This window comes from Oryctolagus cuniculus, chromosome 4 (assembly GCF_051225735.1).
Source record: "Oryctolagus cuniculus isolate XC-2025 breed Fujian yellow rabbit chromosome 4, ASM5122573v1, whole genome shotgun sequence".
Taxonomy (NCBI): domain Eukaryota; kingdom Metazoa; phylum Chordata; class Mammalia; order Lagomorpha; family Leporidae; genus Oryctolagus; species Oryctolagus cuniculus.
Window position 1 is genome coordinate 112,020,439 of NC_142870.1, and position 14,615 is coordinate 112,035,053.

The following is a 14,615-nucleotide window of genomic DNA, read 5'->3' on the forward strand; positions in this document are numbered from 1 at the left end:
TCTGGTCTCTGCCTTCATCTTTTCATGGGACTCGCCTTGTGTGTTTGCCTCTGTGACCAAATATTCCCTTTGTATAAAGACACCATTCATACTGAATTGAGGGTTGACCCTATTTTACTATGACCTCCTCTTAGATAATTACATCTGCAACAATCCTATTTCCAAATAAAGTTACATTCTGATGAACAGTGGGTTAGAACTTCAACATACGAAGTCGGGGGAAGGAGCACAACTCAACTCAACAACAATTCCCAAGCTAAACCTGTTCTTGGGACGTACCATTTTAAGAACAAAGTTTTGTCCAACCTTCTATCCAGAAAAAAAGAGGTAGATCACACAGAAGGGATAAGGATTCCTTAACTACAACCTACAAGTTAACACAAAATCATAGCTATGACCCAACACTTAGATTTGTTCAGATTTCCCACAGGGTGGTAAACAAAGCAGAGCAGAAGCATTTCCTCTCTGTGCTCTTCCACTGTGGTTCTCAGAGAATCTGCAATCAACTAGAAGCAATGCTTGGATAATATTTTCTACCTTACAAGTCACATGCATATCTCATACAACTCTCACTGCATATGGATAATTGTGCTAAATATTATTATAAAGGAATCATGGTTTGGAGGTTAGACTAGTAGGTTCTGGAGCCAGAACACATGAATGTGAATCTCAGATTCCCTGCTTCCTGTTTGATCCTGGGCAAATGTGGATGCCTCAGTTGGGTACATATGTGGGGTAGGAGGCAGTCATTTGGCCAAAGTGGTTAAGACACAGCTTGGGATGCCCTCATTCCATATCAGAATGCCAGGGTTTGAGTCTCAGCTTCACTCTCAACTCCAACTTCCTGCTAATGCATACCCTGAGAGGCAGCGGATGATGGTTTGAGTAGTTGGATCCCTGCCACCCATGTGGGAGATCCAAATTTTGTTTCTAACTCCTGGGCCAGGAACTGTGGCATAGAAGATTAAGCCCCCACCTGCAGTGTCTGCATTCCATATAGGCGCTCGTCTGAGTTTCAGCTGTTCCACTTCCAATCCAGCTCCCTGATAATGCACCTGGGAAAGCAGCAGGGACTGGCCCAAGTACTTGGGCCCCTGCACCCACATGGGAAACGCTGAGGAAGTACCTGGTTCCTCACTTCAGTATGGCCCAACCCCAGCTGTTGCGGTCATTTGGGGAATGAAACAGCAGATGGAAGATATTCTCTTACTCTCTCTCTCTCCTCCTTCTCTTTCTATATCTCTGCCTTTCAAATAAATAAAAATTAAAATAAAAAGTTTATAGTTTCTGGCTTCAACCTGACCCAGCTCTGGCTGTTGTAGGCATTTGGGGAGATAATTTGTGAATGAGAGATCCCCCCTCCCCTCTTTATAGCTCGCTCGCTCTCTCTCTCTATCTCTCTCTGCCTTTCACGTAAAATTTATACATATACACATAATGTATATATAATATATACATATATTAAACTGGAGTGACAGTATTTACCACTAGACTTGCCATAAAAATTAATAATATAATACATGTAAATTGTTTGGAACAGTATCTTGTATACAGAAGGTGCTCAGGAAAATGAGAACTATCATTTTATAAATGATAACACTGTGGCTTCTCCAAGATAATGCAAGTGGTCAATGGTGAAATCCAACCTTCTGAAAACCTTCCAGACTTCTGAAAACTTTTCAGGTCACCAGACAGGATTCCTGCCACACCTAATTTTGTAATGTGCATAATCATCACATTTTAAATTAATGGAGATATTTGACTATGCTATAGGCACAAGAAGTACAGTCTCAATCAGTAGTGTTGTATGATCAAGACACTCCAACTGCAGGAATGCCTGTTCAGGAAACTGGACTTAAAGAAAGGAAGTCCTTGCAGAATCTCATCAGTTAGCCATCTCTGTGGCATACAGTTCTGCACCAAGAAAAGAAAAGGAACTGCTGCCCAACGCCAACAAAAAGTGGTATTTTAGGCATGCTTCATGTGCATGTCTCACTGTAGCCAAGAAAACTACTACTTGTATTATTATTCTGTGAACTTGCTGGGCTATTTTGTACAATGCATTATTCTCACAACCTAATTCCATATTATTATTCTTTTATCTTTAAGAATTAAGATAATTAGGGGTCAGTGTTGTGGCTTAGTGGTAAAGCTGCCGCCTTAGAAGCCAGTATCCCATATGAGCTCCAGTTAGTGTCCCAGATGCTCCACCTCTGATCCAGCTCCCTGCTAATGGCCTAGGAAAAGCCGTGGAGGATACCCCATTGAAGCTCCTGGCTTCTGGCTCCTATCTGGCTCAGGCCTGGCCAATGCAATCATCTGGGAAGTGAACCAGATGACAGAAGATTTCTCTCTCTCTCTCTCTCTCTCTCCCTCCCTCCCTCCCTCCCTTTCTGTTTAAATCTAACTTTCAAATAAATAAATATATAAAGGAATTAAAATAAGTTTTACTTCATATTTTCAAATCTTTTGAGAAACTTCCCCTTACCTCCCAATATGACATGCCCTTTGATATGATACAAAAGGACATTCTCTACCTCCTTTAGGAAGGACAGATCTTCCATCACAGCACCTGTGAGCTTTATCATACTCTCCACTTTCCTGGTGCCTGTTTCTCTATCACCACCCCAAGAATACCATATTTGTCTTGGTATATGCAGTACCTACCACACAGCCTGGTGTATAAATATTGACTAACTGGAAGAATGATTACAGGATGGAATGAACGAATATTTGAACAAAAGAAATAAGAAGACTTTAGAGTCTCAGCATCCAACCACTAGGCACATTATCATTTAACTTGACTTCTGACCAGAGGAAAAGAAGATAAAATAAGTGATGAGAAGAGGTGTGACTTTGTGTGTGATGTTAATCAGTTAATGAAGCTCCAAGTTGTTCTGCCTGGATCCATAAAATTAAAAAAGAGAGAAAATTTCACCACCAGCTATCTAGCCTGATTTGCATGTGTTCAAATCTTCAAAGTCTTCCTTTTGATTCTTTTAATCAATAGCTATTTTAGAAAGCTCTTCATTACTTCCTAATTGTCCAAATTCATTTTCCTCATTTTTCCTTATTAGAGGCAGATTTTTCAAATGAGTTAAGTAGATCAGCAATTTTAGAATCATTATTAACTTCAGGCATTTCTCTCAATTATTAGCATGTCCCTTCTCTCTCTAAAACTAGAGTCTTTTCTTCATTTTTAAAAGGCCATCTGGTTTATTTCCTAGATTTCTTTTTACTGTACATCTCAAAGAAAAGTCAGTTTTATGCAATACCAAGAGAAAGCCATGCTTACAATAATCCTGATCCTAGATAATTTAATTTATCACACTCTTGATTTTAGATAAAGATGCAGTGATTCCCTATTATGCTATTATTATGTCAAAGATAAGTAAATAATTCAGACTCACATAGATTTTATTCCATTCTAATGAAATATAAAGCCATTACTATGGACCACAAAGTGTCTTACCAATAATTTAAATGAGTATTTTGATCCCTAAGTACATTAAAATGAAAAGTACATATTCCTTAAAGTTATTAATTCTACTGCTAAGAGCTTATCCTATAAAATAAAAAATATCATATTATTGCAGTACTATTTATTGTAGCAAAAAATGGAGACAAAAATAAATCTGGTGGTGGTTATTCAGCCTAATGGTTAAGACCCATATCCCCTATTAGAGTACCTTAGTTCAATTTCTAATTCTGGCTCATGACTCCAGCAACCTACCAATGCAGCCCATTGAGGCTGTGCTGAGGAGTCAATTAAGTTTCTGCCTCTTACCTGGGACACCTGTATTGCACCCAGTTCCTGGCTTGGGCCCTAGCCTAACCCAAACCCCTGTGGACATCTGAGGAGTGAACAAGCATATGGGAGTGCTCGATCGCTCGCTCACTCTCTCTCTCTCTCTCTCTCTCTCTCTTTCCTCCTCAAATAAGAAAAAAAATTCTAAAACATTTTTTAATGAATGTCCATAAATAAATGAGTGGTTGAAAATTTGTTGTACCCTAATTCCATGGAATATTATATAAATGAATACATGAGTTTGAAGAAAACTACAAAAGGATATAAAAGCAAGTTATTACTGGAGAGGAAAAAGGAAATTGAAGAAGACAGAAAAAAAAAGAATATGCAGAAAAACCACAAGGGATATTCCAAGATGGTGGAATAGGGCAAAAGCGTATTGCTCTAGGCTAAGGGCAAATAGTAAAAAAAATAAGGAGGGGGGAGGTTTGGTGGAGAAAGTGCATCCTCAAGGGAGAGTTGGGGGAAAAACTGCAGTGTATATTCTCCAAAAGGAAGAGAGACACTGTGGATCTGTGTGGAAGGTACAGATGTGCAGCAATGAGCACAGACACAACACACACCCCAGCAGCCTGGAGCCAGAGAAAGCCCCAGTTTCGGAGCGCAAGGTGAGATCAGACTGCAGCAGCCCATGCCACTGGTGATACTGCCGGAGGGAGAGCCTAGTGGACTACAATGTCTTTGAGTCAGGCCTGGAGCCCAGGGTGGAACAGGTACCCTCAAACCCAATAAAAAAAAATGGTGCATTTCTCTCTCCCCATTCTCCCCCAACACCACCACCAAACAGCACCAGGTCGACTGGCTGAGAGAGGGCAGGCACCATTTTAGACATAAGTAGGTTGCAGCTCCTTGCTCAGCTACCTGGGCCACTCTTGCACATGAGCTCAGCATCTGTCAGGGACAAGATGCCATCCTTGTCAGCAGCAGCAGCCACAGCAACTCAGGTGCACGCAGCTGACAATGGGCAGGGAGAAGAAGCCACTCTGACATCAGTACCAGCTGCAGGGACTCTCTTATGCACTGGCAACCAGTGGGCAGAAGGCAAAATTGTGAAAGGGGTAGGGCTGTGACTGGCAGCTCTTATGCATGTGTGTGATCCAGGGATTCCACCAGAAGGAAAAATCCACACTCTCCACTGACTGAGTCTGGCTGGGAGAACTGACATGGGGCTGGGCCCCAACATACAACTGCCAGGTGCCCCCAGCCTCTCAAACTGCCTAGGCGGAACACCCACAGGCAGCAGGCTCTGGGAACGTCTCAGCCTCTCAGTGGATGGGACAGGCTAGTAGGGCACAGTGGCTCCTCTGCACCCCATGACTGTCAGAGCCGTGTATGCTGAGACTGTGGAAACTGACTTCATGAGAGGGTTCGGGTGTAGCTGGGACTCAGGGCAGTCACAGTGTGCCTCTCCATGTACTCAGAGCTTCCTGACTGCCTGGAGTGGGTCAATGAGTATTGAACACACTGAGGGCCAACATCCAGGCATTGATCACCTTGAAAGAGAGGAGGTGAAGGTGTGATTGTGCCAAAAAAGGTGATCATACGCCCCTTCTTTTAACAAGAGGATATCTACCACTCTCAACTTGAGCGTCACTCTGTATACCCACCCTACCCTGGAGCACTGACCAGAGTTCCCTGGCCACACTCAGCACACAACTCTGGGAATTCATTGAAAGAGCAGAATTCCACTAAGCCACAGAGGTATAGTTCAAGGATAAAAGTCATCAGAGGAAAAAAAAAAAAAAAGTATTGCCACAAATGCCTAAAAATAAATACAGAAACTGAAGAATCAAGAATAAGGAAGACAACATTACCACCCTAAATAAACACAACAACACTTCAATTTTAGAATGTGAAGATGAAGAGACTGATAAAATGCTGGAAATGGAATTCAAAAGATTTCTCATAGGATTACTCAAAAGCAATCAGAAGCAAAATCATAAACTAAAGAAATCTGTACATAAAATGAATGGAAAATTTTCTCATGAAATTGAGATTTGAAGAGAAATAAAAAAAATTAGAAATGAAGAATTCAATATGTCAAATAAAAAATATAGTGAAAAGCCTTAACAGACCTGGTGAGGCAGAATAAAGAATATCTGAGCTATAAGATAAACAATTGGAAATTTTTTGTCAGATGAAGAAAAAAGAAGAAGAAATTACAAAAATTAAAAACAGTGTTGGAGATTCATGGGACTCAATATACAGGTTTTCGGAATTCCTGAACGTGTGGAAAGAGAGAATGGATTAGAAGGCCTATTTAGTGAAATAAAAGAAAACGTCCCTAATTTGAAGAAAGAAACGGACATCCAAATACAAGAGACCCAAAGAACTCCTAATAGACAGGGCCAGAAAGGATCTTTACCATGAACATTGTAATCAAATTTTCAACAGTAAAACATAAAGAAAAGATTCTAAAATGTGCATGGAATAAATGCCAGATTATTTCAGAGTATCTCCAATTAAACTCACAGCTGCTTCTCATCAAAAACCCTACAGGCAAGAAGAGAATGGTGAGATACATTCCAACTCTTAAGAGGAATAAACTGTCAAACCAGAACACTGTACCCTCATTTATGAATAAAGGTGAAATAAAGACTTTCCATAACAAAAAGAAATTGAAAGAATTTGTCACCACTCATCCAGCCTTACAAAAGATGCTTAAGGACATGCTACACACAGAAACATAGAAAGATAGCCATTACTATGAAAGAATGTGAAGGCAGAAAATACCCCAGGAAAACTATAAAGGAAATATAAAGTAAACAATAGGGATATTTATGAAGAAATGTCAGAGGCAAGTCCTAACTTATCAATAGTAACATTGAATGTAAATGGCCTCAACTTTCCAGTTAGAAGATACAGACTGGCTGAATGGATTAAAAAACGAGACCCACCTATTGGCTGCCTACAAGAAACACATCTCACCAACAAAGATACATGCAAACTAAAAGTGAAAGGATGGAAAAATATATTTCATGCTAACAGAAAGCAAAAAAAGAAAATATGTTGCCATCCTAATATCAGACAAAATATACTTTAACAAAAAAACTATTAAAACAGATGAAGAAGGGCACTATGTAATGATGAAGGGATCAATTCAACAGGAAGATGTGACTACAATAAATGTATATGCACCCAATTACTACCTGGCTATTTAAAAGAAATGTTAATGGATCTAAAGGGAGACATAGATTCTAATACAATAGTAACATGGAACTTCAACACCCCACTTACATCAATGGAAAGAGCAACTAGACAAAAATCAACAAAGAAACAACAAAGCTAATAGACACAATGGACCAAATTGACCTACCTGATATCTAAAACAATTTTCACCCCACAGTAGAATATACATTCTTCTCATCATTATATGGCAAGTCTCAGCAAATTAAAAATAAAAATAAAAATCATACCATGCATCCTCTCTGACAACAATGGAATGAACCTGGAAATTAATGACTCAAGAATCTCTAGATCACATGCAAACACATGGAGGCCAAACAACATGTTCCTTAATGAACAGCGGGTCACAGAAAAAATCAAAATAGAAATCAAAAAGTTTCTATAAACAAATGAAGATGACAGTATATCATATCAAAACATACAGGATATAGCAACAGCACTGTTAAGAGGGAAGTTTATAGCAATTGGTACATAAATGAAAAAATTGGAAAGGTACCAATAAGTGAGCTATCACTGCATCTCAAGATCTAGGGAAAAAAACAGACTAAACCAAAAATTAGAAGGGGAAAGAAAAAATTAAAATTAGAGATCAAATAAACAAACTTGAAACAAAAAAATACAAAAGATCAGTGAGATAGAGCTGGTTTTTTGGAAAAAAAAAACAAAACGGATACACCAATGGCACAACTAACCCCCCAAAAAAGAGGAAGAAGACCCAAATCAATAAAATCAGAGATAAAAAAGGAAATGTAACAGATATCACAGAAATAATAACTACAAAGAGCTGTATGCCAAAAAATGGGAAACCTAGAAGAATGGATAGATTCCTAGACACATACAATTTACCAAAACTGGGTCATGAAGACAGAAATCCTAAACAGACCAATAACCAAGAAGGAAACTCATTCAGTAAAAAAGACCCTCTCAACAAAGAAAAGCCTAAGACCAGATAGCTTCACTGCTGAATTCTACCAGACATTTAAAGAACTAATTCCAATTATTCTCAAAGTATTCAAAACTATTGAAAAGGAGGGAATCCTCCTGAACTCTTTTTTTTTTTTTTTTTTTTTGGACAGGCAGATTTAGACAATGAGAGAAAGAGAGAGAGAAAGGTCTTCCTTTCCGTTGGTTCACCCCCCAAGTGGCCACTATGGCCGGCCGAAGCCAGGAGCCAGGTGCCTACTCTCCCATGCAGGTGCAGAGCCCAAGCACTTGGGCTATCCTCCACTGCCTTCCCAGGCCACAGCAGAGAGCTGGACTGGAAGAGGAGCAACTGGGACAGAATCTGGAGACCTGACCAGGACTAGAACCTGGTGTGCCAGCACCGCAGGCGGAGGATTAGCCAAGTGAGCCACGGTGCCAGTCCTGAACTCCTTTTTGAAGTCTGCATCACCTTAATTCCTAAGCCAGAAAAAGATACAACACAGAGAGAACTGTAGGTCAATATCCCTGTTGAACATAGATGAAAAAATGCTAAATGAAATATCAGCTAATAAATCCAACAACACAACAGAAAGATCATTCATCTGAGCCAAGTGGGATTTATCCCTGGTATACAGGGATGGTTCAATATTTGCATTCAGTCAATGTGACAAATCACATTAACAAATTGAAGAATAAAAACCATATGGTTATCTTATAGATGCAGAGAAAGGATTTGATAAAACGCAACATCTTAAATGAGGAAACCCTTAAGAAAATCAAGTATAGAAGGAACATTCCTCAACACAATCAAGGCAATTTATGACAAACCCACGGCCAGCATCCTATTGAATGGGGGAAAGGTGAAAGCATTCTAAGATCTGGAACCAGACAAGGATGTCCAGGCTTACCATTGCTGTTCAACATAGTTCTAAAAGTTTTAGCCAGAACCATACGGCTAGAAAAAGAAATCAAAGTGATACAAATTAGAAAGGAGGAAGTCTAACCACCCTTATTTGTAGATGACATGATTCTATACATTGGGGACCGAAAAAACTCCACTGAGAGACTACTGGAACTCATAAAAGAGTTTGGTAAAGTGGCAGGATATAAAATTAACACACAAAAATCAATAACCTCTATATATACAGACAATGCCATGGTTGAGAAAGAATTTCTAAAATCAATAACATTCACAATAGCTACAAAATATTAAATTCTTTGGAAAAACTTACCCAAGAATGTCAAACACCTCTATGATGAAAATTACAAAGAAGACATGCAAAAAATGGAAAACTCTTCCATGTTCATGGATTGGAAAAATTAATATCAAAATGTCCAAACTACTGAGAGAAATTACAGATTCTCTATGATCCTAATCAAAATACCAACCACATTCTTCAAATCTAGAAAAAAAAATGATGCTAAAATTCATATGGAAACACAAGAGACCCTGAATAGCTAAAGCAATCTTATTTAACAAAAACAAAGCCAGAGGCATCACCATCACAATTCCTGATTTCAAGACATACTACAGGGCAGTTATTATCAAAACAGCCTGGCCTTGGCACAACAATAGACATGGAGACCAACAGAACAGAATAGGAATTCCAGAAATCAATCCATGCATCTACAACCAACTTATCTTTGAGAAAGGAATACTACTCAGTGGTTTAAAAAAAAAATCTTGTATTTTACAACAAAATGGATGCAACTGGAAATCATTATATTTACTGAGATAAGCCAGTTCCAAAAATAAAAATACCATATGTTTTCCCAGATCTGTGGTAACTAATAGAGTACCTAAAAGGCAATGGGTAGGAGTGAAACTGATATTTTGAGATTTGATGATTGCTACAGCTCTTGTCTTGACTGTTGAAGAAAAATATTTTTTTCCTTCAAAGTATTTGTTGAACTCTTTACTTAGTTTAGCATTAATCTGATGAGTACAAAGTAAACTAAAAATAATTCATTGTAAAAAATTATAAGTGGGAATAGGAGAGGGAGGAAGAAGAAGGGGGAGAGCATGGGTGAGAAGGAGGGTAAAGTGGGAAGTATCACTATGTTCCTGAATCTGTACATAGGAAGTACATGAAATTTTTACACCTTAAACAAAATTTTAAAATAAATCAAATCACAAAGCATACAATTCTAAAAAAAATGGAGAGGAAAAAAGAACACTATTCATGACAAAACAGTATATGTTGATGATACCACTTATATAAAATTTCATGTGTGTATGACTATAAATAAATATTAACTAAAAGATAACCACCATTGTTATCTGAAGGCAAAAATATTACAGATTTTCATATTCTTATATTTATATACTGGATGTTTTATAATTTGAACTTTTAAAAATTTGTTCCGCCGGCGCCGTGGCTCAATAGGCTAATCCTCCACCTTGCGGCGCCGGCACACCGGGTTCTAGTCCCGGTTGGGGCGCCGGATTCTGTCCCGGTTGCCCCTCTTCCAGGCCAGCTCTCTGCTATGGCCAGGGAGTGCAGTGGAGGATGGCCCAGGTGCTTGGGCCCTGCACCCCATGGGAGACCAGGAAAAAGCACCTGGCTCCTGGCTCCTGCCAGGATCAGCGCGGTGCGCCGGCTGCAGCGGCGGCCATTGGAGGGTGAACCAACGGCAAAGGAAGACCTTTCTCTCTCTGTCTCTCTCTCTCACTGTCCACTCTGCCTGTCAAAAAAAAAAAAATAAAATAAAAATAAAAAAATAAAAATAAAAAAAAATAAAATAAAAATTTGTTCCATCATTTAAATTATTAGTTATATAATTAAAAAATACAACATTAAATTGATTTTCATTGTGATATATACACTATACATATATGGAGATTAAAAAATATTCATGCAGTTAAGGATTATGCTGATACATCAGAACTCAAATTCAGCCACTGTTTAATAGGTTAAGGCAGCATCATGAGACTATCATGAACTGTGGTCTATATGTATATATATCCTATTAGGTATTAACATTTAAAACAGCCTTGATTATGTTAATATTTCTTTAGATTTATTTATTCATTTGACAGGCAGAGTGACAAAGAGTGAGATGCAGAGACAGAGAAATAGTTCTTTCATCTATTACTTCAATCCCCAAACGACTGCACTAGCCAGGGCTGGTACAGGCCAAAGCTAGGAACCAGGAACTCCATCTGGGTCACCCCACATGGGTAGCAAGGGCCCATGTACAGGGAACTGAGTTAGAAACAGAGCAGCTAGGACTCAGACTGGCATTCCAGTCTGAGTCTGGGGTATGGGTGTCAGCAGGCTTAACCCACTGCACAATACTGGAATTCACTTATATTAATTTTTATTCTTCTTTCAAGACTTAGTTAATGTTATTTCTTCTTCAGTTCTCTACTTTTCTCCCAAATGTTTGCGCTCCTTGGCAGTCTTCAATATCCCTTCATCATCATACTTTCTTAAATTCACATAGTTTGGTGACATCTCATTTTGCTAGATGAAATGCAATACCACGTAGGAAATGTCTGAACTCCTACTTCTGAATCCTTCAGGGTTCATCAATTTCTTTTTAAATTCAACAAGAATTTTATACTGAGAGAATATATTGTATGAAACTGAAAGATGGACAACAATGCTGAAAAATTCTAGGCAGGAGCTGGCACTACGGCAAAATAGGCTAAGCCCCTGCCTGTGAAGCCAGCATCCCACATTAGCAGTGGTTCATGTCCCAGCTGCTCCTCTTCCAATTCAGCTCTCTCTTATGACCTGGGACAGCAATAGAAGATGTCCCAAATGCTTGGGCCCCTACACCCAAGTGGGAGACCTGGAAGAAGCTCCTGGCTCCTGGTTTTGGATCAGCTCAGCTCTGGCCTTCGTGGCCATTTGAGGAGTGAACCAGCAGAGGAATATCTTTCTCTCTGTCCCTCTCTTTATCTGTAACTCTACCTCTCAAATAAACAAGTAATAAATCTTAAAAAATGTAAACATTAATAAAAGAAAGAAAAATGCAAAGCAGACTTCTGAAAGGCATTTTGTATGGCTGGTTTTTTCTCATGAGCTCTGGAACTTTGATACTGAACAAACTTGTGGAAAAGACACATTATTTCTATGTTTAAAATAATCCAGTATGTTCACCAATGCAAAATTGAAAAACAAGAAATCTAGCTTCTTGATTTTCAGAAGGCATTTTAATTATGTGTGCATATAAAATTATTAAGAAGCTAGATCAATCAAAATATCCAAGTACCAATGTAGAAAATAAAGCAATTAACACAAGTAAAATTTCTAAGCCAATATTATTACTATATTCGCTTAATTACCTTTCCCCTCGAAGACTTGAAGTTTTACAAGATTTTCTAAATCAAAACAAATGAATTTATGAAGTCATAATTAATTTTAAAAACTTTAATGAATCAATGGCATATGTAATTTTCCATCACATTTACTTACCAAGATGAATAAACTAGCATTGCATATATAGTTGAAATAATTTATTTAGAAGCAAATAAGTTGTTATCATGGATCAACATATGACTTCCGTCAGCTTCTGAAAACAGTTGAAGACACACTCTACAGTTCAAAGTATCCACTGACCTCTGTTTCAGAACCAATATTCTATAATCCAAGAATGAATTGGGACTAAAAATCAACCTTATTTTTAATTCACAATTTTAACAAAAAAATCAAAAAACCCTTAAAAGAGTATCAGGGTTAATTTGCATGAAGAATAGTTCAGAGATGACCCATGAAAAACATGACCTTAACCTTAGGTCAAGGGCAGAGGAGACAAATGGGCATAAGTGGTGAGCCCTAAAAAGCCTTCTAATTTCATTGACAAAGGTCCAAATAATAGATATGACAAGGCAAACATTGCAGTGAGAGACAATAATGCAATATTTTGGTAGCTTTTGGCATCTATTTAACTTCTATATGATGGGTTTTGCTTGTTTTTTTCTTACACTGAAAAGATAAATTCAAATGCATTCATAATCTTTGGAGATTAGAATCAGATCATCAAGACAAGACAAATTCTTCTGAAGTCACCAGATCTCATGGCAGTTGCAGTAAAAGATCACTCATTGGCCAATCTGAAATTTTCCTGCACAAGAAACATCTCAAATATGCACCTCCCAAATTGACAAAAACTAGTTTAGCAAACATTGAAACCTTGAGAATAATGCAAGTGTTGTGGAGTGTTGGTGGCTTTTTTTTAAGCACAGGGCATGAAAGTAGTAAATATCACATCACAATAAATTCCTGTTAATCCTACTTTGTTCATTCATGAAGCATACAGATACCACAAAATATTGTACCAGCAGTTTCAAAGCATGACTTTGGGAAAGATTTAACATGTGAGGTAAGTATGAGGTTTTCTTATTAAGCTGCCATTTCCTTTACAAAATGGACTATTTTGTACTAACTGCTACCCTCTCAACTCTTATTGTGAATAATTAAAACTAAACTACAAAGCATATTTTGTGATACTGGTTACACTGTAGGTTGTAGGTTTTTGCTTAGTGGCTCATTTTAAATGTTTACCAATCCCTGGAGGGTTAACCCTGCCATTAACCTGAATCAACAAAATTGGCTGGCCCCTAAAAGCAAAGCAGACAGCTCCAAATCATAATAAAATGGTCTTGTTGGTAACTCACCGTATTGACAGTGGGGTCCATGAAATCCCTCTGAACACTGGCTCTGCTTGGTTTCACCATCTGGGCATTTCCTTCCATTGAAGGGAGTTCCTGCTGCAGAGCTAGCTAAAAGTAAGATGGGTGAGAGGGTGGGAGAATGGATTTGAGAGAATGAAAGAAAACCATCAGTGCAACCATGTTGCTAATGTAACATAATCCAAAAATTTCCACAAGCCCTTCCACAGCAGATTTCAGGCCTGCCTATTTAAATGAAGTCTATAGAACTCTGTGTAGGGGAGCAACTGCATCACATGGAAACTGTGGAAATGCAGATTCCTAGGCCTGTCCCAGACCTTCTGAATCAGAATCCACATTTCAACAAGACACCAACCAGGTGACCTATACTCACATTCAAATGCGAGGATTGGTCTAAAGATACCCCACGGTCAAAACAACCCCAAAAACAAACAAATAAATAAATAAATAAAAAGAAAAAATACTAAGATTTACCAAAAGGAAAAGACTGTGTCAGGTGTCAAATAACAATAAAGCATTGATCTGAAAGTCATTCCAGGAGGTTCTAACACCGGGGAGAAGGCACGGGGCAGGTGTTTTTACTGCGCCTAACACCTTCCTCCTCCCTATTCCTGCCCCTCAGCTGCAGGTTCTTAGCACTTCATGTAAATGGGCATGGCCCTTGGTGCACCACTCAATGCTATGCCTGCAGCAACTTCAAGAGCAGAAAGTACACTGGGGAAGGAAGCAGGATGACGACAAACTCCCTTAGGTACCCAGTAGCCAGAGAGATGAATTGTTGTGCTCTGGTGCTGCATTGATTGCAACACACTGAAGCATTTTAACTGACTTCGCAATAACCATAAACACATAATATAGGCAAAGGAGTCACTAAACGGAACCATTTCTCCTGGCGTGAATACACTATATAATGCCATTAGTTCTGCAGCCTGAGTGCTGTCAAACACACTCCAAAGGGTCTCGCCAGAGGTTTCTAAGAGGACTGCACACCTCATCTTAAAAAGTAAACTGCCTCTAGAGTTCTGCAATTAATCATGACAAGCACAGGTTGAGAAA

At 38.6% G+C, this 14,615-nt stretch overlaps 1 protein-coding gene across 6 annotated transcripts in view; it reads right to left on the reverse strand.

Annotated features, from left to right (window-relative positions):
• LOC108175368 (EGF-like and EMI domain-containing protein 1) overlaps positions 1-14,615 on the reverse strand; it is a 710,453-nt gene that overhangs the window by 628,393 nt on the left and 67,445 nt on the right. For all 6 annotated transcript variants that reach the window (XM_089330996.1, XM_089330997.1, XM_089330999.1 and 3 more), the window contains exon 4: positions 13,545-13,649. In XM_089330996.1, coding sequence (XP_089187122.1) covers positions 13,545-13,649 — 105 coding nt within the window. The remainder of the gene's footprint in view (positions 1-13,544; positions 13,650-14,615) is intronic.